This window comes from Polyergus mexicanus, unplaced genomic scaffold (assembly GCF_030449975.1).
Source record: "Polyergus mexicanus isolate NDT 795.1 unplaced genomic scaffold, iyPolMexi1.0 SCAF_14, whole genome shotgun sequence".
NCBI lineage: Eukaryota > Metazoa > Arthropoda > Insecta > Hymenoptera > Formicidae > Polyergus > Polyergus mexicanus.
This window is the reverse complement of record NW_027223334.1, coordinates 1,456,765-1,482,185: the sequence shown is the minus strand read 5'-3', so window position 1 is coordinate 1,482,185 and position 25,421 is coordinate 1,456,765. Positions and strand designations below refer to the sequence as shown.

General features: G+C 35.5%; 1 protein-coding gene across 3 annotated transcripts; it reads right to left on the bottom strand.

Moving 5' to 3' along the window:
* Positions 1–1,876: 1,876 nt before the first annotated feature.
* On the bottom strand, positions 1,877–25,066 carry LOC138939445 (GTP-binding protein Rhes). Of its 3 annotated transcripts, none has more exons than XR_011447857.1 (6): positions 12,394–12,625; positions 11,043–11,200; positions 5,240–5,426; positions 4,912–5,122; positions 3,928–4,647; positions 1,877–2,574 (listed from the first exon to the last, which is right to left on the bottom strand). XR_011447857.1 is itself a non-coding variant. In XM_070307237.1 (6 exons), exons 2-6 carry the CDS (start codon positions 12,528–12,530, stop codon positions 4,429–4,431), a joined length of 912 nt encoding a protein of 303 aa, XP_070163338.1. In that variant the 5' UTR covers positions 12,531–12,695; positions 24,802–25,066; the 3' UTR covers positions 1,877–4,428. The 3 variants fall into 3 exon arrangements, 2 of the variants coding, with proteins under 2 accessions (XP_070163338.1, XP_070163337.1); XM_070307237.1 differs by adding an exon at positions 24,802–25,066 and having other exon boundaries at positions 1,877–4,647; positions 12,394–12,695; XM_070307236.1 differs by having other exon boundaries at positions 1,877–4,647.
* Positions 25,067–25,421: the final 355 nt, after the last annotated feature.

Sequence of the window (25,421 nt, the reverse complement as noted above, 5' to 3'; positions counted from 1 at the left end):
GAAACATAAACATTTTAAAACACGAAAATATATATACATATATAGCGCCATTTGAAATATTGTACAATAATTGATGTCATAGAAATATATTTACGCATATTTACGATGTCAATACAGTTTCATTTCTAACGAAGGGAAAATATTTTATATTAATTAAACTAAGTCGCGTCGATAGCTTTGTCGACGAAATTAATAACTGTTAACATTACTATGATTACGAATAAGGATATATTCTGCTATTACGTGTGTTCCCTGTAAAAAATCTTCCCGATCAGAAAAACGATTGCATATTGTCAAGGTGAGATATGTATTATTACTTCATGTTTAAGCAATAGTTTTTCTTTTTCATCAAAACCATCTCCTAAGATAAACCATAACCCGCTGTGTGCGTGGAGTTGAATTTAAAAACCAATATCGCGGTTCGACAGTGCGTTGCAAAGATATACCATAAACTGTACGTATACAGAGATCACTGTTATGTCGTACAGTGTCTGGAATTCTCTCTAAATTCTCGTCAGAGTTTAATTAAACATTCCACGAGCGTGGAATGCGTATGTTGTGTAATTGTGCCCTTCTCCTAAACTGCTGTTAACGGTGATGGCTTTCTTCAAACCCATCTCATGAGTCATACATCCTTGACAAAATGTAAATTTTGAATCAGAGAAGTGTTGGAACATCTTCAATCTTTCACCGAGAATCTCCCATGGGAAATCTACGTGATATACATGTATACATGTATCATCGTTAAAATTAATATTAATGCCCATGTTTGTCTATTAATTTCTTTGAGTATACGTAAAATTGAATTTATCGCTAAAGTAATTAATAAAATTAATAAAATATAAATAAATAAATATGAATTATATGTATATTTGTAAAATAATTAACAAAACAAATATATGTAAATAAATAAATATGAATGATACGTATATTTTCTCCATAAGCATTAAATTAAAATAACTGCAAAATTATAACATGTTTCTCTTCTTTATCTGAAAAAAATAGCTATATGATTGGAGGGTATAATTTAAATGTTATAAAAAAATATTGCAAGATAGTTGCAGTTTACTAAAAATATTTTCCTTGATTGATATCATAAAATGCAAGATATATTAATATCAAAAATTTATATTAAACTTGTGAGAGAGTGAATAATTATATAGAAGTATTTATATACAACAAAGGTAGTTTCGTATTATTAAATTAATTTATCAAGTTAAAAGAAGATCTTACTGTTAGCATACTTTGTGAGAGGCGGTATTTTTAACACGGTTACATCGAGTGTACTATTTCTATGCGTCGCTGTTTTCAATCAACAACGAAAACTCATTCGAGTCTCCTTTTGTTCTAGTTTTATTGAACTGTTGCGCTTGTGTTAGTTTTTTTACAGATAACAAAACGATTCTCTAGTGCTTTTAGTTTCAACGAGAATAGTTGGTGATCTTTTCTTATTGAAAATGTCAAAAATGCAAATAAATGGCTAATATTTATTAGAAAAATGCATCGTCCGATCTAAAATTTCAATCGTATCAATTAAATATTTAATGCCTTTTCGCATTTTCGTGTAATTCAATTTACCATGTGCGTTTGAAAATTTTTTAAATACGACTTTAGAACAAAATCTAACGCGGAAATTATGCAAAAGAATACATTGATTTAATTAAAATACTTATATTTTCAAAAGAAATTTTTTTTTTTAATTTTTATAAAAGAAATACGTTGTGTAATTTTGAAAAATTAAAAAAGATTATAAATATACAATTTTAAAACACATTAAATTATGTGTGATGCCACTTTATATTATTTCAATTATAAAATTACGATCAGAGACGTGTTTCTGCTGAAATTATATCAATGGGCGATGAATTTTCCCGAAAATTTAATGAATGCATTGAGTTTTATATCGTTTACATTTATAACAATTTTTTCTATTCCGCCATAACGAAGCAATTAATAGTTGAGAAAATTCGATTGAAGAGTTATCGATCAAACCAACAAGATAGAATTGCCGAAGGCGATAATCGACGAATCGTAGCCCGCGGGATTAATGATGAAAATCTGGTTTAAATCCATTTCTCGCTCCACAGGCGATCAGAGTACAAGCGTCCAATTATTAAATTCATATCTCGCTTTGGAAACTGATCGCAATATTATCTTCGGGGTGAGAAACTGTTTTTTTTCTTTTTTTTTTAGAAAAATACAGATATATCAGCATCGGCTTTGTTCGGAGACTAGATATAAGTACGGTTCAAAAAAATTGTGTAAAGACATGGAGAAAATGTCATTTATTTGATACAAAAATGCGAGCACAATCGCGCATGTTCGCGACTATAATCATTTTTTTTTTTTCCACTTTGTTCTTAGCGATTGCAGCAACACAGCTCTGCGCTTGCTTTCGGTTGTGATCGATTTAAGGGTCGTCTAATTGGTCAAATTATTGATTGTACCTTAAAGAGTAACTATGGCCGAGTCTATGGAAAGAGAACGGATGCTTATCCCATATCTCGGATACTCACAAGTCTATATGTGCCTATAACGTCCCATCGATCCAAATGCATTCATCGAATGAGTACACTGAGAAAGGAAAGTTGTTGACTTAACTAAATTTCAACTGATTATCATTTTTTTTTTAATGAAATATTTAAGTATAAGTACTTAAGTCAAATACGTCATGTTAGATTTAATATATCGTATTTAATTTAAATACTTAAATATTTCAATTAAAAAAATATTGTAGTAATCAGTTGAACGCATTTAGTCAAGTCCCAAACAACTTTTTTTTTTTAGTGTAATAAACAGTTTTTTTTTTCGAAAGAACAAAAAAATTTCACACACACACATACATACAATTTCAATAAATTCACATTCGTTAAATAGCTTTGGCTCATAAATATGCTTCGCGAATAAATATGCTCACTCTTTTTTCGATAATTTGACAGAAAGAAAAATGAAGTTGTTGTTGTTAACTTTTCTCATAAATAAATTTTCTATTGTATTGCTAAAATCTGTATATAAAATATTCAAATTCAATTTTTGTAATCTTTTTATCTGATCTTATTATTTAAATTAAACACGCAAGAAGATTAAATTATATATTTTTTAAGCGCATACGCAATCGATAGAAGGAAAATTTTTTCGCGTTTGCCCAATCTGTATTAACAGGTTTGAGATGCATAAAAAAGGAAGGATGGGATATCAAAAGTATCGATTGACTTTGTATGCACGTATGTGGAATGTAATACGTGTCTCGTCATTGACAATGTGTGTGGTCTCGCTAATCGAAGATGACAAATTGATCATTAACAGAATACGAAATGTGCCGTGTAATAAAATTTATTTTAGGGGCATTTATACTTAACGAAAATCCGCTAGATGCGCACGGAAAAAAATTCAGCGGAAGGAAAAACGATCAAATTCATTCCTTTAATCGAGCGCGATTAATGAAATTAATAACGTTCTAGATGTTATGCGAAAATATAAACGCTCCTCTTCAGAAAGTATCAGAACTCGAATAAGGCCCACGGTGGGCGCAGTTAACCAATTCGATAAAAAGCTTTTTTCTCATCGTGATTTTTGCAATCTCATATAACGGCATAACGCTGACAAGTCTCGATCTTGCATTATCGTCCTCTCATCGTGAAGAATTTTCCAGAATAATTTCGATAAAAATTTGTTCTAATAGGAAGAGTACGTGCGCTCCTTCTCTCTCTCTCTTTTTTCTTTCTTTCTTTCTCTCTCTTGCAACTCAATCATCTTGCTACCGGAGAACCCTCCGATCAAATGTCAAACGATCTTATCCTTCTTAATCGAGGCATTGATTTCCCGTTTAGCTTTTGATCGAGCACGATTAATTAATGTAACGGCTTACCTCTCTCAATCTCTCTTTCTCTCACTCGATCACATCTTAAGCTAATTATACATATTTACCTTCGGGACATTACGCTAAAGCTATATTCCGTTAATTAATTAAGGCGAGTAGCGTGGTCGGTTTAAATATGATTTTCCCTTGCGATCTTCGTCCGCGAGTATTCGTTTCTGCGCGTTATCTGCGCGTTACCAGCGAAGTCTGACAATCGTATACCTGAAAGTTTCGATCGCATATATGAGGTTTCCATTAACACAAATTCAGTTATCACTACTTTTCTCGTCCTGCAAGAAATATTGGAAGAAGACCGATTTTTTTATCGAAGATTAAAAATAATATTATAATAATAATAATAACGCTAATTATATAAAATAAATTAAAATAAACAGAGATAGTACCTCGTACACAATTCTAATAGGCATAAAATTATAATAGGCAGGAGTATACAAAGATCGTATAAAGAGAGAGCGATACTCGTTTCTAAAGATCGCTTTAAAACGCGTTATCATATTTTTCATATATCTATTGAAATTTGTCCACGCGCGTGACAACTGTTCGAAATATCATTGTATCGTGCAGGCCTTCCTGGACTCGATTCTTCCCGTTCTAAGCGTGATCCTGGATCCCGGTGTGCTGTTCTCGTTCGCGGCCGCGAGCGAGCACGTTTTCGTCCGCATGATCATTAAGTCCGTTCTTATGCTGGGACGTCGCACGTTCGGCGCCACGACCCCGCAAGCATCGCTCAGCCGACGTTTTATGCTGAGAGTGGCTTTGTGCCGCGGCTGAAAACAAAAGCGTCACTCTTTGAGGCTCTTCAGCCTTCCCTATCGATATCGTGAAAGATAATCCTCGTTTAATCGATCGCGATGCGACACCGAAAAGGCAACAGCGGACCCGTGTATCGTCCCGCGCGCTTCGTCGACTTTCAATCGAATTTTACGCGAGGCTTTCAAATACAGGAGTGCCCGATTAAAAATCTTGGGAAAATTATAGTTTAACGAACTTTTAAAAGTGCGACATGGAGCATTATTAAAATCGTTAATTACCTGCGACGGCGGTAGCATAGTCGGCGAGCCAAAGGTAAGCGGTACTTTTCGATGATGATTCGGAGCCATCTCCAGAGGTAGACCCGCCACTACGAATAACTGATAAAATAATTCGTCCACGTGATAGTTTCGCTTCGCGGATGCCTCCACGAAGATGCAGCATTCGTCTTGACTTACGCAATATTGCTCGGCTTCTTCTATCGTGACCGTTCTAATAAAGTGAACGAGAGAGATTTTTTGAGATGATAACACGACTCAAAGATACGATGACAAAACGATATTATTCATAAGTCTAAAGGTTAAGAAAAGGGGGAGGAGAGAGACGTACTTTACATCTTTATCACATTTATTCCCCACGATGACCATAGGGACCTTCAGACTGTAGTGGCTCCTTCTGCTCTTCGTGGCACTTTGAGTCGCGCTCACTTTAGTCTCGAGGATCGCTTCCCTCAGCCTGATGGCTTCCTCGAACGACTCCCGACAATCCATACTGAACACAACGACGAAGAGATCCCCTGCGAAATTCGTTATCGTGTCTGAGCTGGGGTCAATTAGCCGAACACGGCGCACTTCTATTTTTTCTTAGACGTTAAATATTATTGAAAATATATTATGGATAAATATATAGCTCGAACAATTCATATTTTTTACATAAAGCTTACGTAAAGCGAGTTTATATATATATATATATATATATATATATATATTGTATATATTAACGGTTAATCTTGCACGAGATATAAAGCCTAGTCTTGATATTATCCTGTCTTGTTTTGAAAAAAATTCGAGACAAGATTTTTAATTAGTTATCAAGATAATAGCAAGATTAAGATTAAAATTATTCGTCTTGTGAAAATTATTTTGGTTTTTAAAACAAGTTGATTTATGTATAAATTAAATGAGAAAAAAATAACTTATATTATACGGACATCAAAAATTTTATTTAATAAATAAAAATATTTAGAAACAAAAATCAATACAATAAACAAAATAAATAATACATAATTATTTAGCTAAAACGAAACGCGCGTTTGGGAAATAAATGACATAAATATAGTAATATTATATATTGTTAAATATTATTTTAAACAATTGTTCAATATTAGATAAAAATTGATAATAAAATCGAGACAATGCGAGACGAGACCAAGAACAAGATTCAAGTTTCCGGAAATTTTCAATACGATATCTTTACGAATATTATCTTATCTCTCGAATCTTGTGCAATCCTATTAACGATGTTTCACGGTACGCGCAGCAAATGGTGATTTTAAAATATCGAGCCTCTTTCGCCCTTTGTCCCTTTCAAATCTCTATTATACGCGACATGCAATTATTTCGAGGATGCAATTATTTCGAGCCGGATGGGAGAGTCCTCTGCACGCTGTTGCATACGGACTAATAATTATAACTGTCACGCGAGTCACATGCGTGTGCTACGGATTATGAATATTTATCCTGACCGATTTACTTCCTACTACGACAAGGTGCGACCCTCTCCCCGTATACTTATTTATAAATCCACCCTAACGACGCTAGTGTAGCGTGTAACGATTCCGGGTCTCGTCTTTACGAAGCGCACCGTTTCCGTTTATTTCCGACAAAAATGCGTCGCGGACAAAAAGGCGCGAGTAGGATCAACTGGCTGCTTTTGCGGGGGAACAAAAAGCTTGTCCGATGGGGAAACTCGACGAATCGTTCGCTTGGTTTTATTATCGCGTATTCTCTCGCTAAAAGATATCGCTAAGTACCTCACGTAATAATAACATCGTCTTTAACTGCGCGTTATAGTGGAATGAAATTTTTGAAAAGCATTTTGTGTTTTGCTATCAAGAATCTATCATGATTTTATATTATTATATAAATTTTATTATTAAATTAATAGTATACGTAATAATTAATAATACGTTGTTATATAAATATTATACATTGTTGGAAAATTAATGATTCTTTTATTTATCTTCTCTAATTAATTTTATAAAACGCAACAAAATAATTTGACATATCAAATATGTATATATTTTTCCAATTATTCGATCTCGTGACAAAGATGTGCGTCAGTCTTAAACTCTGCTTGTACGCGGAAGAATGAGAGAGCTTTCTATCAAGATAAATCTATAATATAATTAAGTCGCAAAATTGTATACATGTATTACGTTGAATTTAATTTCATGAGATAGAATTACCATTGTCTTAAAACTTATTATATATATAACAAGGTTTCTTTGCCTCTCGCAAATACAATTTTCAAACTATAAAGACGAGCCATATATTCGATCATTAATTTATTTTTGCGCCTCCTTCCATTGTCGAGGAGCTTTTTAAGTTCAATCTTCATATTTCGAAAATCCTACTGTTTTCCTACTACCACGCGAAACATTTTACTCCCGCGAAACGCGCGAAAGCTGGTCCGATATTGTCCCCGCGCTACGAGATGAAAATATATGTATGTCAGCCATTATGCGGCAAAGTTCGAGTCCTTGGCGTCGAAAGGAATTCTCTCCTCTCGCAACAGCCGGAGCCCCGTCTGAAGGCTCATTGTCTTCGAATCGGGGTCATATTGCGTTCCTACATGTTCAGGCATATTCAGGCGGATTCGCGCATAAACCTTTTTTCACTCTCTCGACGAGCGCAAGTCATACATATATGACTTTATATATTAATTGTTGTACCAAGAGAGAATTCAAGAAAAAAAAAAAAAAAAAATTAATACCCGCAATTAAATATTTACAATCGACAAAAACAAATAATTCTTGATACGAACGCGATGTTTATACATATAGAATTGCGCGAACGTATCGTCAACACGCGAACTGATATTGTGATGGATGAAATTTTTTTCCCTCGATCGGCCGAGAGATTTATGAATTATTAAAAGATCTCCGCGGAGCTGTGAGAAAAATGCGATCGGAAAAATGTGGAATCGTGACTCTTTGCCGAATGCGCGGAATGTTCTAGCGGCACGAGCGCCGAGCGGAATACAAAACTAAAAACGCGACGATGAAATTCCCATCGACGGTGGCACTCTTGATTTCCGCACGCAATTCCGCACGGCAATTTAAAAATTCTTCGGATTTACGTGTCTAATTCTGCCGTGAGCTTCTATTATACGAGGGTCACCTTTACTGTGGCGACATACGACGATACATGGTCATTTCCAGGCGCATGTATTGAACAAATTCGCCAAGAGACGACGAGTATCGGTTTTATCCAGTGCAATTTGTATAACACGGCTCAAACAAAAAAGAAAAATAAATAGCGGTTTGGGATATTTAAGTTGCCAAGGGAAAACTATTGCTATCGGACATTTTCAATTGTGTAAATTTTAAAGAACGTTATCATCCCTTTTTAAATAATTATAAAATTGACGAGAAATATCAGACGCAAAATATTAACCGTAAAAAGCCAAGGAAATTGTTATAAAATACAACAATTTATTTAATAAAGAAAATAATTGTAAAATTAATATAAATAATATTATATACATATATTAATAGTTATGAAATTTTTAAATACAAAATCTATTTTTAGTATCTTCGTGTCTAAATTGTATGTCGTGCTCTCCCATTGTAACTTGCCATTGTTTCGCCGGATATTAGCGCCGTTTTGGGAATTGTGCGTTATACAGAGTGTCCCATTTTAATCTCCTCAGGCAAATATCTCATATAAAATCAAGCCCGGAAGAGAAAAATGTTTCAGACAAAAGTTGTTTGGTTTCGAGGGGGCCATAAGATGGTGACAATGATTTGACCTTGGAAAATCATTTGAAGGCCATGTGAAGGTCAACTTTAAAATCCTAAATGGAAATCCCCATTTTTGTATTTAGTATTCTTGTAGCTGACATCGAGAGTTTTCTAAAACACTATAATAAAGTATTTTTTTTTATTAAGTACTTTTTGAGTTATTTTATATTTTAATCTGACATATTTTGATATAAAAAATTAAATATCTCGTAAAATATTCAGTTTTCGATAATCTTACCGTAATACTTTTATGTACAGAATAATGAGGCAAATCAATTAGTATTAAAAAAAAATTGTTTCTAAGAAAATTATTTACAATGTATTTTTTTAAACAATTTTTTTTTTTTGCCCTAATTAATTTGTCTTATTATTCTGTACATAGAAGTATTACGATAAGATTATCGAAAACTGAATATTTTACGAAATATTTAATTTTTTATATAAAAATATGTCAGATTAAAATATAAAATAAATCAAAAAGTGCTTAATGAAAAAATACTTTATTATAGTGTTTTGGAAAGCTCTCGATGTCAAGCTACAAGAATACTAAATAAAAAATGTGCGTTTCCGTTTAAGATTTTAAAGTTGACCTTCACATGACCTTCAAATGATTTTCCAAGGTCAAACCAATGGTACCATCTTATGGCCCCCTCGAAACCAAACAACTTTTGTCTGGAAACATTTTTCTCTTTCGAGCTTGGTTTTTGAGATATTTGCCTGAGGTGATTAAAATAGGACACCCTGTATATAAATCGCAACTTAGATTATAATAGTTTCACGCCAGTCGACGTGACGTTTGCATATATGTACGTCCGAGGGTAAATATGTATTTTCAGTTCGGCCCATCTGCCATCTTGACAAGCGCGACGCTGATGCAATTGTTGCGCGTCCAGCGGCACGAGCCGATATCAGGTTATCAGGTGCAGGTGGTAACGTGACGTGACGCAAGGGACAAGGCAGATCCACGTAGAAAATCGATAGGACACCAAACGGCCTCGTGTGTGCCGTAGGGACAAAGCTACCAGATGGCAAAGAAGGGGGACGAAACTGACATGAGTTATCGAGCGAATGTACATCCCCTCGCATTTTCGCCAATACAAGATCCTTCGATACTATCAGCCACTTATCACAAGCGTCTTCACCCTCGTCCCTCGGACTCACGACCCGTTGAACATCCCGTTTTCGCTTAACGCGTCGAATATTGTGACGAACTTTGCGGATTCGCGCTATATTGGAGATTGTCGTGTCTCTTTAATACATAAATACAAAGCAATACATTGTACAACGTTTAGAGATTTACATGTAAGTGTAAAAAGTCAATCGATCAAACAAATGTAAACTTGTTAAAAAAAAAAAAAAAAAAAACTCCTTAAAAAAAACAGTCTTGTTTAATATTATTATTAATATAAGAGAAATGAAAAATATATATAAAAAAAATGATAAAGATTATAATTTTTTAAATATGCTCGATCTTATAATAAAATGCTTTTAACAGATATAAACAGGCAAGAAATAAATAAATAAAAATAGATGATTCACGACCGTTTTGATATTTGTGAGACTGCAAACTTTTTATTATAAAAAATTGCATCTTTTGTGTAACGGATAAACCTCGATTTTGCGAAATTAATCGATATTCATACGATACTTTGCGCGTAACTTCATATTTCGAAGCTAGCAGAAATTCCGGTATCCGTTATCCCTGGCAGACTTTTCCCTCGAACTTTACCCATGTGCACGGGGTAGCGAACTGTCGTTGCCGGGGATACGGGATTTCGCGAAAGTCGTGAAACTTGCGAAGCGCTAGTTTGACGATAAAAATCCTCGGTGGATTTTTTTCATTGTAAAAGATTGCTTATACGATTCTAGGCATCTTTTTCTCTATATCGGGGAACGAAAGTTTCCGCCGTCGTCGAAAACGCGCCGATACAAAATTCGAGTATTAATTAAATAGGGGCGTTAAACTTTAGACGAACGTCTCGTCGTATATATATATGTCAACCGCGTTCGCGCGTTTAAAAATTTAAAACGTTTAAACATTTACCAAACTGTATTCACGGCAAAAAAAGAAAGAAAGAAAAGAAAAAAGCGTTTGGAGGTTTTCGCGGTTGATTTTTCATCTACCACAATCTGGCGTATTCTCATACAAAATGCATCGCGTTGTATTTGCGCAATCGCCCGCAAACGTGCAATTTTTCATGCGTTCGTACAAGAATTAAATATCCATTAATTTGTCCCGAGCCATTAAATGAAAGCTAAACGTCATTGTTCGGCGTTGGATTTTAAAATCGATAGAAATACGTTTTCGTAAACTTCACGGCGCCATGAATGCGAGCTGTCTCTTTGAAACGAAGCATTTCTCCGGTGAGATAAGTCGGATGGGCTTACCCGTCAGAAAGGACAATCGTCGCATAGCCGGAAACGGATGGTTTCCGCTTGTATCCAGCAGATCAAGCTGGTGAACCTCGCCCCTGATCCTGTAAAGTTTCCTGTGAAAATCCTCTATCGTCGGCGTGTAGCTCTCCTCGAATTTGTTGAACAGAAATCTGAAACGTGAACGGTGGAGATTTTAACCGCGCGATCGATTCGTCATTTCAGGATAAAGAGAAGGAGAGATCCCTATGTTTTTTTTTTTATCCTTTTCTCTATTATATTGTATAATATAATTATCTTTTAAATATATATTTATCTTTTGAATTTCAAATTTAGATTTACTTCTATTTTTAGAAATGTCTTTTTTTTTTTTGTACAATCGATTAATAAGATAGCGTCTTATAATATTTTTAATTATTGTAATTTTATAATATTCTCTGTATCTTGAATATTGTAAGAATTATATATATATATATAAGGCTTTCTCTTCAATTTAATTAAATACATAAAGTACAATACATAAAATATATGCAAATCTAACGAAAAGATAAAAGCGTCCATCTTTCCTTTTTGAAATGAACTCGTTAGCGGTTGCTATTTACCATATGCGTACGTGTCGAGGAAAAATTGCGCTTAGCATTTAAGCATCGCATAATTGCAATCGGATTCTGAATAGTCGACATAACTTCAAGCTAACGAAGCTAGCAAATTTTCGACATTTCGCGAAATCTCGGCATTCATCGAGCACAATATCGAGCGGCAAACAAACGAACGAGAGTTTTTATCTCGTTTCTATAATAACTCGAAACAGCTCTCTGATTTTTTTCCCCTCGACGAGAAAGGAAATATAATTAACTAGCAATTTTTTAGCAGGCCGATCCAATTGAAAAGAATTACGCTTTGTTTCCTAGGAACACACCGAGGCGCGGCCTCGGTTTTACGATATCCTATCCCGCGGTGACAGCGGTCATGTAACAATAGCAAACACAATAAGCGGTGAGGTCGACAGAACGGTTCAAAGATTAATTGAATCATATTGTTTCGCGCTATTAGTAATCGATCCAGCGAATGAGAGCGCGACGAATAGAATTTAGAAGATGGAACGCAGAGAACGTGGTACCAAAATTCGCACAACATAAACGAATCGGGAATCTGGCAATTATTTTAATGGAAAATATCGGAAAGACCCAAATAACAATTAAAAATAAATGAATAAAACATATTTACGTAAATTGTTATATTAAAAACGTAGAGGATATTTATAAAAATATCAATCAGAGGGGACGAGGTAGACGAATAAAGGAGGGAAACTCTCGTCTCAAAGCCTCGGTTTAACGTCGTCGGTTCGTCAATTCTGCGCCTTTACCGTGCTACAATGGCGGTCTTTCCAACACGGGCGCTGCCGAGCATAACGAGGCGGTAGCAGTTACGCGGTGGCGGTTTGCAGGCGTCTTCCTGCGACGAGGTAGACGCGGGACTCGGGCTGACGGGCATAGCGAGCATTCCATCCTCCGGGCCCGAGGGACCCTGACCCTCCACCAGCTCCGGCTCCGCTTTCGCTCCTCGACGACCGCGAGCGTTGATCCGATGCTCGCCTGGCTCGTCGGCTGCACTTCTGCCCTTGCAGAGCCTCTGCACGCAGCACAGAAGTCGGCCGCACGCCTCCAGCTGTGGAGGAAATGGAAATTACACCCTCCGCGAACGCGGTATTAACCCTTAATCCCTTTTACTCTTCACTCTCGGGGACACGATGCGTATCGCGTTGAATTTCAAACTTCTCGCATGATTTAATTAACTTAAAATGGAACGGAAACAACCTGTATTTCATGTAACGGAGCGATACGCTGTAAAAGAATTGACCGAAACTTCAGACAAAGCGTCTGCGGTGTTTTTGCAGACACATTGGCTGAATTTTCAGACATACTCTTCTGAATTTTCAGAAAAACGACTCTAATGATTAAGATGGATTGTTTGAAATTTCTTTCAGACACTCAGATCCGAAAATTTCAGACAGAAATGTCTGAATTTTTAGAACATTTTTTTTTTAATATACGTGTATATAAAAAAAATTATTGCGTAGCAATTTATACATTTCCTCAATGCATTTTTAAAGATACATTTTTACATTGAAATATTTTTCTTTTATTTTGTAAGAACACAAGATCGACAATTATAATCAAATAATAATATCGAAAAAAAATCTTAATCGAAAAAGAGAGATAGTATTGTTTATACTTTCCTGGTTTTCAAAATAAAAGTCTTATTTTCGATATAAATTCCCGATCATTTATGTTTCATATAAAAAAAAAACTTCAATAACGTACAAATCCCCTACAAATTTCGAGAAAAATTTATTGAGTTTCAAAACTTTTTTGTGAATTTAATCAAATATTACACAAGTTTTTACACGTATTTTGCACAACGTGACGAATAATGTTGTCTCTAAGTTGGTCTCAGTTTGCTTTTTCTCCTTTCAATAAAAGAAGAAGAACAATCATGTCCAGACATGCAGACGATATCGTATCCCGAAGGAATTACGAAGCGTAGAAAGAATGGGATATTCGAGATCCAAGCATGAATGCACGAGGCACGAACTCCGATTGGATTTTCTTGGATTGATTCGTGGCAGAAGACTTTGGTAAAAGTACTTTTATTAAAGTGCCGAGGGAAAATAAAGTGCAGGGCGAGCACTCCGGAGCACGTTTTACAGTCTCATACAAGTCCTCTTGAATATTTTTCTTGCTTTCTGCTGATATTAGAATATCTGGAAGTTGTTCGTGCAATAATAATATTGAAAAAAATTTCATTTTATCAAAAAAAAAAAAAAAATATATATATATATATATTTTTTTTTTTTTTTTTCAATTGATATACATTGTATTATTTAGAAAGAAAATAGATTTTGCTGAAATTTCCTTACTTCTTGAAACTTGCACAGTTTTTAAATATTAAATCTTCGAAAATGTATTAGAGGAATAATACTAGAATTTATTTCCATCGTACAAAAATCCACGTCCTTTGAATGCTAATATCCTTCGAATGTCAGTATGGAGAGAGGGGCATTTAAGCAGCAGGGATCCCATACAATAAACGATAACATTCTTCTTTGTGTTTGTCTTTGGAAAGTTTATTCTCGCGACTTGGATATTGGCAGACGCGACTCACAATCAGTTGCAGAAACTGGCAGGATAACAGAACGCGTTATACCTTTACCATAACGCTGCGCATTTCTAACTTGGGCACCTTGAATGGAGGACTAATGATTGCAACGAAGCGAGTTCTGTGAATATCGCTTAACACCGCTTTAGTCAAAGAAGACTTATTAGAAGAGACAAAAGACAGTATTATTGAATAATAGCGACGTGTTACTTGAGTCGTTTTATGTAATTATAAAATTTCCCTTTAAGAGGGAAAAAGAAATCAAATAACTTTACGTTTTTATCGAAGGCTAAAAATTTTTTTAATGCCGCGAAATTTATAAAAAAAAAAACTACGTCAGTGATACTACTTACTTAGAAATAATTCTTCATTAATAATTTCTAATACTATAAATATCCTTGATTTCATTTTATTTTACAAAATTGTAAAAATTTGTCGTCGATTATACTAATCGTCAAATATGAATTAATTCGATTTTATTAAAAGAGACAAGGACAGTATTATTTTATGAATAATAGCGACGTGTTACTTGAATCGTTTTATGTAATTATAAAATTTCCCTTTAAGAAGGAAAAAGAAATCAAATAACTTTACGTTTTTATCGAAGGCTAAAAATTTTTTTAATGCCGCTAAATTTATAAAAAAAAAAAACTACGTCAGTGATACTACTTACTTAGAAATAATTCTTCATTAATAATTTCTAATACTATAAATATCCTTGATTTCATTTTATTTTACAAAATTGTAAAAATTTGTCGTCGATTATACTAATCGTCAAATATGAATTAATTCGATTTTATTAGAAGAGACAAGGACAGTATTATTTTATGAATAATAGCGACGTGTTACTTGAGTCGTTTTATGTAATTATAAGATTTCTCTTTAAGAGAGAAAGAGACATGAAATAACTTTACGTTTTTATCGAAAGCTAAAACTTTTTTTAATGCCGCGAAATTTATAAAAAAAAAAAAAGAAGAAAGAAAACACTACATCAATGATACTACTTATTTACAAATAATTCTTCATTAATAATTTCTAATACCGTAAATATCCTTGATTTCTTATTTTACGAAATTGTAAAAAATTTGTCGTCGATTGTACTAATTATCAATAATGTAAATTAATTCGAATTTTCTTCAAAGATTGAATAAATAGAGAAAAATTGCAGGGCGACACGGATCGTTGATCGAGGATCCCCGCGGACGCGCTTCTTTGAAAAATACATGAAGTAAACTTGATGCTCGTCGTCGCTGCTCGGCAAATTTACCTTTCTGGACAAAGCAGCGTGCCGCTTCGCGTACTTTAGTTTCGAGACGGTATACGCAAGAGGTGAAGCTTCATAAATATTTAAATAAGACACCTGATGCCCGCCGTGCTGAGGGTGTGGGTGGCAATTATTAAAGCTCCCATTAAAACACGTTGCACGTATATTACCCTCTCTTTTCTTCTCTCTCCATCTCTTTCCTCAGGAATGCGGTAATCTATTTACTTTGAATATAATTGAACGCGTTCCTCTGGCACGTTCGTTGTAGTTTAAGAAACGGCGAGACGTAAATCGCGGGGCGAGTAAGAGAGAACTTGGTTTGATCTTCATTTCGAGCAACGTTCGGCAGCCCATTTGTACTGCATTTCGATCGTTAACGCATCGTCGAGCTCTTCTTAAACCACCGAACAAGATCGCAATTACTGACCGCAATTGTTTTAACGTCGAGGGCTATTATTGCCGTCGATGTCGGGGGTCTATCTCTGTTCCAGGCCGGAGAAATGGGAAGTTACATTATTTATCCTTTTTCCTCGTATTAACTATAAATGTACGAAAAGCGAAATACGGGAAAAAGTATATGTATATTGGCCCGGATAGCTTCTAATATTTCATCCCCGAAGAAAGTGTGGCGAGTGTTATTCGTCTCGCGATACGTCTCGGTAGTATCGACGTTTTCTTCCATTCGCGTATCTTTTCTCGTCGCGCAAATATATCACGAAATAAAAGTCGAACGTGTCCCTGTTACTATTTTTAGGATTTATAAACGCTTTCAGCAAAGTCGGTTGACTTTAATCTTTTTATTTCCTCTCCTTGAATTAGATTTGATATAATAATATAAGAAAGAAAGATTTTTGTATTTTCTCTCCTCTTCGATACTTTTGCGCGAAATTCTCTAAAGGGACGATTAAACTAAAGTAAAGTAGATTAAATCTTTCGTTAAGAAGATTTTCATCTTTTATTTCTTTAATAAATAATTTCAAATTTTTTTTAATAAATAATTTTTTCCAAAGCAAACATTCTTACCATATAATATAATCTCGTAGAGGAACATATAGAAAAGGATATGTTCTCATTAGTTCTACTGAAATAATTTCATTCTGTTTCTTGTAAAAGCAAAGGACGGATGTTAAATCAATCGATATTCGCGAATTGAAAAATGAAAATATTACCTGAATATCGATGATTAAACCGAGATGTTTTTTGTTATAATTCCCTGAGCGGAGTAGTAACGATCTGCTTACAGTCTAGCGATGAATCTATCTCTGCAAATGGCAATGGATAGCCCTTGATGATAGGAGGGTGCAAATTAGATTCAACTACGGGACTGTGTAAATGCGGACGTTGTAGTCCGTCGCTATCTCTTGTCTATCCCGCAAAGGAGTCACGGATAATCGTCTGGATCGAAAATATACAAAGATTCGAGCTACTCAATCGCGCGATGCATCTCTCGCATATATATTTTTAGCAGTGACGTTAGAAACTTGCTAAAGCTAAAGGCTGCGAGGCGTGCAGATTTCGATGATATGCCTCCGCTTTAGAAGAGATTAAATTAAAGATAATTGAACTGTTGGTAATTCTAGATCTTAATCTCTGCTCAAGGATTGCATTAAAAAAAAAAAAGTAGATTAATGAGATTCCACGTTCCCGAAGAATTTACGTTTGCGAAACTTAAACCTTACCGACTCGTTATCGCTTCACCGTATCGTTCCAGTCGCCGATATACAATAAAACCAGGGTTGGGAAGTTACTTTTTTTCGTTAACGATCGTTACTTTTTTCTGTTTGTTAACGATAACGGTAACGTCGTTACATTTTTACAGTAACGGTAACGAATTAGCCGTTACTTTTATCGTTATTTTTTGGTTTTTATTATCTTATATCTATTCGATAGATGTATTTTTTGAAAAATATTTTGTAGCCTTCTATCATAGGCTGCATTCCGATAGTCACTGCCAGTACTGAAAATCTATAGTAACGTAAATTATAGATTTTACAATACTGATAATGAATATTGGGATACACTCTTAATAATATCAATATTTCTCTTATCAATATTTAAAAATAATGTTCGATAAAAATTTTCAACAAAATTGAAATTTGTAAATTACAATTTAAATTCCTATAAAGATAAGTATATTAAAAAGTGAAGATATTAATATAAAAAATTAGAATCATTAAATAAGTTTAATATAAAAAGCGCTTGCTATATATTGACTAATTTAGAGTTTTTACGTGTAACATAGATTATTACATTTAATATTGATTACTAAATAATTTTATAATCTAATAGCTTATTTTAGCATTACAAAAAACAAAAACATAACGGAAAAGTAACGAATCGTTACTTTTTAAGTAACGGTAACGGTAACGCGTTACTTTTTAAAATCAGTAACGAGTTACTTTTTACAAAAAATAACGGTAACGGTAACGCGTTACTTTTATAGAGTAACCTTCCCAATCCTGAATAAAAGACAACGTAAAAGAAAACGAGCGACAAATGTGTACACTCTACTCGCGTGTATGATGACATTGTATGTGATTTTTCGATTACGCGCCACGACAAAGCTCTTATCGGCGTTGATCTCTTAACGGCGGCGATGCGTCGTACAGGCTTCTGATATCAATCGAACAACAAGGTGTATCGATCGCGTTCGATTAGTATCGTCAACATTGACAATCGGATTATCATGAACGCGTTGTTTGACCTGTCGTCGACGCGCGATATCAAACAAAGCTACGGAGTGTATCGCGGAGCGTTATATCCTCTTAACGTTACGCGGCTTAATCGCGGGCTAAGCGGATTCGTCCGTCAACGCACGTTAAACGTTCGCGCGCGCGTTTAACGATTCAATGACATAATATTTTCTGGACAAGCGAGACCGAGACGAGATAGTGGCCGATGCCGTTTGCGCAGGTGTCTTAAACGTAAGGCTTAACAAAACTTACGTAATATGCCGTTATTACGCCATTCGACAGTTCTAAGAGCGATCGATTACGGGTTTTTTTTTTTTTTTTTTTTTTTTTAAATTATTTACCGTTGTAGTAAGCGATAAATTCTGAACGGAAATCGCGTACGTTTGTAATAGCTCACTTGCATTTATAAAGCGCTGGTATCACTCTCGTATACGTCATGCGTTTTGCCAGATATACCATCTAGCGATATTTCATATTTAACTGTATATTTTATTTTATAAATAATTAATTATCGTTGACGATAATATATATATATTTCATTTCATGCGTTAATCGTCGCAGCATATTTCATTCGCACGATTTGATACAAACGCGATTAATAACTTGAGAGCGGCACACGCGCGCTCCTGTAATTCCATAACATCCTATAATTTTTGCCGCGGCGGGCAGTAGTATTATTATATAAACCTAGAGTTACGCAAGTGTATAATTACGGTGGTAAACGATTACTCCGCCCCCATTTAATCCTAAGGGTGATTACTCCTCTCTCACCATCCCCACCCCTTTGCCGTCCGGTCGTTCGTTCTGATATCGGCTGAGCCACGAAAACAAGATGGTTAAAGATGTCAATTAGAGAAGCCATTCTTCCAGAAATCTTTCTCTCCAGATTTTACCATATATATGCCCGGCTGATTGTAAGAAATCATCAAATGATGCAGAGCAATTTAATATATCGCTTATTAATTACTTATTTATTTTTTACTCGTTTAACTCGTTTCACGATAAATTTATTAATTACCTTATAATTGATTGTTCACGATTTATTGTTTAATTTATTAATTTATATATATGCTCTCTCTCTCTCTCTCTCTCTGTTTCTTACACAAGAACACAAATATCGCCAACAGAGTATGGTACAGGATAGCCTTTTAAGGTCTGTCTAATGCATGTGATAATCGAGTAAAAATGAATCCTCCGGAGCTCTCAATTCGCCAATAAATTGCTCGTCGTAATTAGATGGTACAGATCCGTTCCGAGTAGAAAAGTGATTTGGCCTCCCTCTCTCTCTCTCTCTCGCTTCCGCCTCTCTTTCCCTCCGGTACTCTTGCAATTCGCCTCTCGTTACTTAACTCGGGACTAACTACTCGCTAACGTACCGCCACTGAGTGCTTTTGCTTGCTCGCGTCGTAATTTGAGAGAGATTCGGCTCTCGCCGACTGTGTTTCGTTTGCGAGTTTCAGACGACGATTACACGTCGTTATCGCGAGCGTTACCGTTATTGTCGCTTTCTACATCCTTATCTTTGAATAACATTGAATAACGTTTGAATTATACTGTAAGCAACGATCTCCCCGATAACGGCGAGGATTGAGAGTTTCATGTCTTTACGAGGAAACATTATAGACGGATGTGTCAACGTCAGCCGCGATGGCTAAAAGAGAGGCCTGCATTGACGTACCGGAAGTAATTTCGGCAACACCCGGGTACAACCATGTATAAGGGTGTCCTAAATTTTATGCGCGAATACAAAAAAAAAAAAAAAAATCCGTTTGAAACAGATTCGTTTTGTGAAAAGATATATCAACGCAATCAATATAATTCCGAAGTCTAGAACATTTCATGAAATAAGAATACAATCGCTTATTCTTCAGCTAATTCTGGAGTGTAAAAGTTAATTACGTTAGGAATTTAAAAGAGAGAATTGGAAGAGGTAGTAGAATTGAATTAAGTCCGATTAAATTTTCATTAAATCGTCTCTAAAAAGAGGAGAGGTCAAGGAAATAGCGAACGAAGGGAAGTGACCGAGGTACTATTACGATATATACGGATCCGTCGTCATCGTCGTTAACCCGCGAATATACCCTCCTGTACGTGGGATGCCGAGATTTCGCGTATAGACATATAGGGTATATCTAGCGTGATATAATTTTAGAGGAGAGACGACGACGCAAGTTTATTTTCAGCCCGCGAGTCGCCGCGAGTAAGATAGGATGCTTTCACCCGACGAGCTAATCGACGAGGAGCTCGGCACCGAATTCCAACCGATGCCAGCTCACGTCCCGGTAATTAAGAGCTTGATTGTCTCTATTGATCAATAATCGCGATTCAACGACCGCATTCGTCGCACTCCGGACGTTTGTCCCCTCTCCGTGCTCGCTCGTACCTTTACACGTGTCGAAGATGGGACGCAAAAAGAGCGCGACAATCCCGCATCGGTTGCTGATGAATCGATAATCGATTGTAATCAATCCAGCCGGGGGGTAACTCAACGTCAATGTACTATTGCCGTTTTTAGTTGGCTATCGGTATCGAGATAGAATTTCGTAGATTAAACATGGAATTTTTTTACATCATCCTTTTGGAATTTTTGGTCTTAATTTTAACGAGGTACCGATCTGCAATCAATCTTCCCTTTTACGAAAATATAACGACAGCTACCGAGAATGTCGTTGTAGGAACGTCGAAAGTAAAAGACCTTTCTTTCAAGCTAATCCCTTTGAGGAGAAATTGAATAACGAAACTTCATTGTCCATCCAGACTCAAGTTAAGTCTACTACTTGAAAATTTTAATTTCACCAAGATATTCAATATTGAATATATTAATAAGCGGAATTTCGTCAAAGGAAATATCGATCGCGCGAACTCGATAACCAAAAAGTAAAACTGCGTTAAAATGAAAAATAAACCGCACTAGATTAAGAGCGGAGATACGATGCCCTCAACGTACACAAATATCTTTTATTTTGCTGCTGTATCTGCTATACGCCACGCCCAGCGTTATTTCTTTGCGACACGTGCGGCGGGATGTGACCAAGATTACTGGTCTATTGAGTAATTGTCATTTGAACCGAAAATTCGCGTATCGTAACGATGCATCGGAAACATGCACAAAAGCGCATCGCACAGAGGCGCCGTGCTCGACGTACCGCGAGAAATTTGACGACACGCGGATTTATTGGTACGGAAATTTGTCCTTTTTTTTTTTTTTTTTTTTTTATCAAACACTTTATCATAGTCTTTCCTCGCGAGCCAAAATTCTGTCGATGTTCCTTCGTCGAACGAAAGAGTGACCTCGCCGCTTCGCGCCCCCATGGCACAATTACGATTCGTCCGAGATTCCCGAGACGGCGTTCGTGTGAATGCATTTACAAGTGTTGCAGATAATCTTCGCTCTAGCCTACTTCCTGAAATAGCTAGAGATTTTCCCCACGACCTCTATCCCCGCAAGTGCGATAAATTTGGTTATCGGGTCGAGAAATCGAGCGGATTTCAAAAATAATATCTTCGCTTCCCGTAGCCTTTCCAACGATAGTTTCTGTCGAAATTTCGCATCGGGAGAAAAAATAATCGACGTGTGTTGAATTAAAAAGATAAACTCATGAAAAAAAAAAAACAGAATAAATGTATATTATTTGCATATATTAATATTTGTATGCCAAGTGCATCTCGCGAAGTTAATATCTTCTGAATAAATATATTTTCCGGGCGACTCTTCTCTAAACTACCTACTACTTTCTATCTATAAGTCGGTAGATTTATTTATATTTTGCGCAGGAATATGTGTTTCTCGAAAAAATAGAATATCTTTCAAAATTATTATTTTATAAATAGTTAAATGTGATTGATATTAACAGTTTTAATAGCAATGTATTATCGGCTTTAAAAATCATCATTAAAATGAGAAAGTCCACAATCTTACAATAAACATACATCCCCAATTTTTGATAATAAAGATAGCTTTACGTGGGCTTAAATGTAGAAATATTTAATTATCTTTTATAAAAAAAAAAAAAAAAAATTACATTTCATTAAAGAGAAATAAAGAGTGAGATACAGAAAAAGCTTTGAAAAAATATTACGTTGTTTGTATAATATCGTTTAATTTCAATTTTAATTCACTTGAATTAAATTCTATTGTAACAACTTAACCTTTATAATTAACGTATTTATTGATTGCATTTACGTGTGGATTTCGTTTACCTTTCTGTTTTAATAAAATTAATACATTAACATACGCATTCACATCCATGCAAAAATTAGAGAATAATAAATTTAACTTAATTTTCCATTGATATATATGTAATATATTGTACAATAAAATGTAACGAATAAAAAAAGAGTTTAATTAATTCAACCGTCAATATTTCAACTTTAAACACGAAATTTTATTTATAATTATTCGATAAAGGAGCGTCTATTCGCGGTAAAGTTCACGAGTTGCAGCGCGTTACATCTGTTGACGGTGCAACAAGTCGGGTTAACAGCTGTTTCGGCTGCATGTATAGTTATATGCACGACGACGATAGTGCTATGGCATTTCGATTTGGCCCAAGTCCAGGCCGAGTTTACGAGCCAACTTGGGCGTTACGTTCGTTGAATAGCGTAGACTCTACTATCGGTTCGTACTATCAGAGTTAAGCTACGATGAATGAAATAATTATCAAGTTTGAAGATGGATGTAGCGAAGAAATAATTACGATGCGTGGTGGAATGTAAGAAATATTCTCGATGGTATATCTGATGTAATAGTAACGATAAGTACGCTTACGCCATATAGTTTCATCGGGATCGTCGGAGATAAAGCGCTACGCGTTCTTGGATCTTTAATAAATATGCAAGGAAATTTTTTAGTTTACATATAAAAATTCGCGTATGTGCAAACTGGCCTAAAGTGTATCGGTTATTGAAAAATATATAGCCATAAAGCTTTCCGATCTCTCCTATTTTTTTTTTTTTTCGGGATTGTAAAGCTGCTGTAAACGTCACATTTTCAAATACGAGCACGTGGCCATAATGGCTTATTACGGGGTGTACGATGCGACACCTACGTATCTCGCGAATCAATAAAGCCCGCGCTACACGGGCACATAATTATTAACTCTTTCAAAGCCGCGAGTTTTTCTTGAACGAGAAAAAAATGTCGCCCAGTTGCTTTATACGTGTGCAGACCGTGCGCTATTTGCGGAAGGCGAGTACATAATGTGCGTATACGTAGGGTTTTGAAAGATTATCTCGACCGCTTAGCGGAAAATCTCTATGTTCAACCAACAGCCACGGGGTGGACGCTTTTTTTTTTGTGATTAAATCGGTTTTACGGTAGACGCGATATATAAAATCCATACAGCTGCGGTTTGAAGCTAATATTTACAAAGAATTATCAATCTCTTCGATCTTTTGTCTATTGTACTTTCGTAGAAAGCATATTTGTCCATGAATATAACTTATATAGTGACTTTTTAATCTTATATTTATAACATTCTTACGTAAAATAAGAAATTCTCAGAATAAAAAAGATATTCAAGAGAGAGAGAGAGAGAAGGTTTCTCTACTACTGTAGAAATAAATATTATATGTATAAGAAATTAGTATATATTTTCTTTAAATCACAGATAAATATTTTTTGATCGATAAATAATGCACTATAATAATCTTAAATATTTATAATAGAAAATGATTAATATTTTAAAATTCTAAAACATCGAAGGGATTTCGATAAATCAATTTGTCATGTGTCAAATGATCTATTCAACCAGAGATAATATATTGATCTGCGATAGAAAAGATTATTTAATATTTAAAATATTGCTTGCACATACCTATTTATTAACAGTATAAATTTGTGTGAAGAAAAATTAGTAGCCGATAATTAATAATTGAAAATTATATATCTTTGGAAAAATTCATCCCTTTGAGATTTTGCAAATTTAACAATGAGAAGAAAAATTTCTTTCTTTCCAAGTAACGAGGTAAAGGACTGAGAGCACAGAAAGACTCGAATTGCTAGACGAACGGACAGAACATTGAGCAAATAAAAGATCAAATCGTGAATCCGAGGATCTTCCCTCGAAGACGTTTCTCACGCTGCCAATACGCGGTTGATATATGACACTCAAAGGAACGTTAAAGCGGCACGTTTTTAAAACGCGTTTATGACTGATATTCGATCACAGTCGCTAATTATCGAGATTAATCGCGACATGACGTGTACGATCGCGTTTTTCAAACGCAAATTTAAAATATAATAAAATTGACAAGTTTAAAAAATAATATATTTTTCTAATTATTGTGTTACGATCTCGTTGAAATAAAACGACTGTTTAACTTTTTATATTTCATTCCATCTTTAAAAAGCATTTTTATATACTATTCCCATCTTAAATATTACGCAAAGTTACTTCAATCTATCATGTGGTAGCGTATTAGAAAATGATTGATGAACAATCGGTCGACGATAAAATTAAAAGTTTATTAATTACTTTCATACCGACTGACGTGGAGTGTGAAAATGCTTTTTTTTTTTATTGTGAAGCAAGTTTGATCTGTAGAGGGAAAAATTGTTACAATATGAAGCGGTGCAGCTGAGAAGTACAATATAAATCTCATTATTCTTTTATTAAAACTCGTATAAACGCGTGCAATAAAATTGTACATGGCTTACCTCAGGAAAGTGGACAAAGCGTTGCCGGAGGAAAAACTGAGAAACGGGGTCCGAGACATGCACCGTCCTGAACGTTAAGGACCCGTACAGGTCCTCGATTCCTTCTCTCGATCTCGTCCACGCTTTGACACTTTTCGCTGACACGTCTCTCCCTCCCTCTCCCTCTCTCTCTCTCTCTCTCTTCCTCCCTTTTCCTTTAGCTGCAGCGACAAGTGGCTCTGATTCTATCGTCGTAGCAGCTCTCTTTCTCCCGTTACGGCACGACTTTACGATTGCGGTTTACTCGAACGAGGCCCGGATGTGCCTGCCGATATGTCGCGGGCTCATTGATTTCGCGAGACGACTGGGGGCACGCGACGATGGTCGTGCACGAGGACGACGTGCCCGATGGGAATCTCGAGCGAGAAGCGAAGCGACGCCGGTGCGAAGCGCTGACTGAACCACTGGCGAGGCAAACGAGGGGTGCTCCGTACCGTGTGCTCCGTGTTCCCCCCTTGTTGCTCTCACCCTTGTGATCACTTTCTCTCTCTCTCTCTCTCTCTCGATCTATCTATCCTCCGTCCTCCCTTTCACCTCCTCTTCTATCGGAGCATCCCTCCTCCCGTTTACTCTCCCTCTTG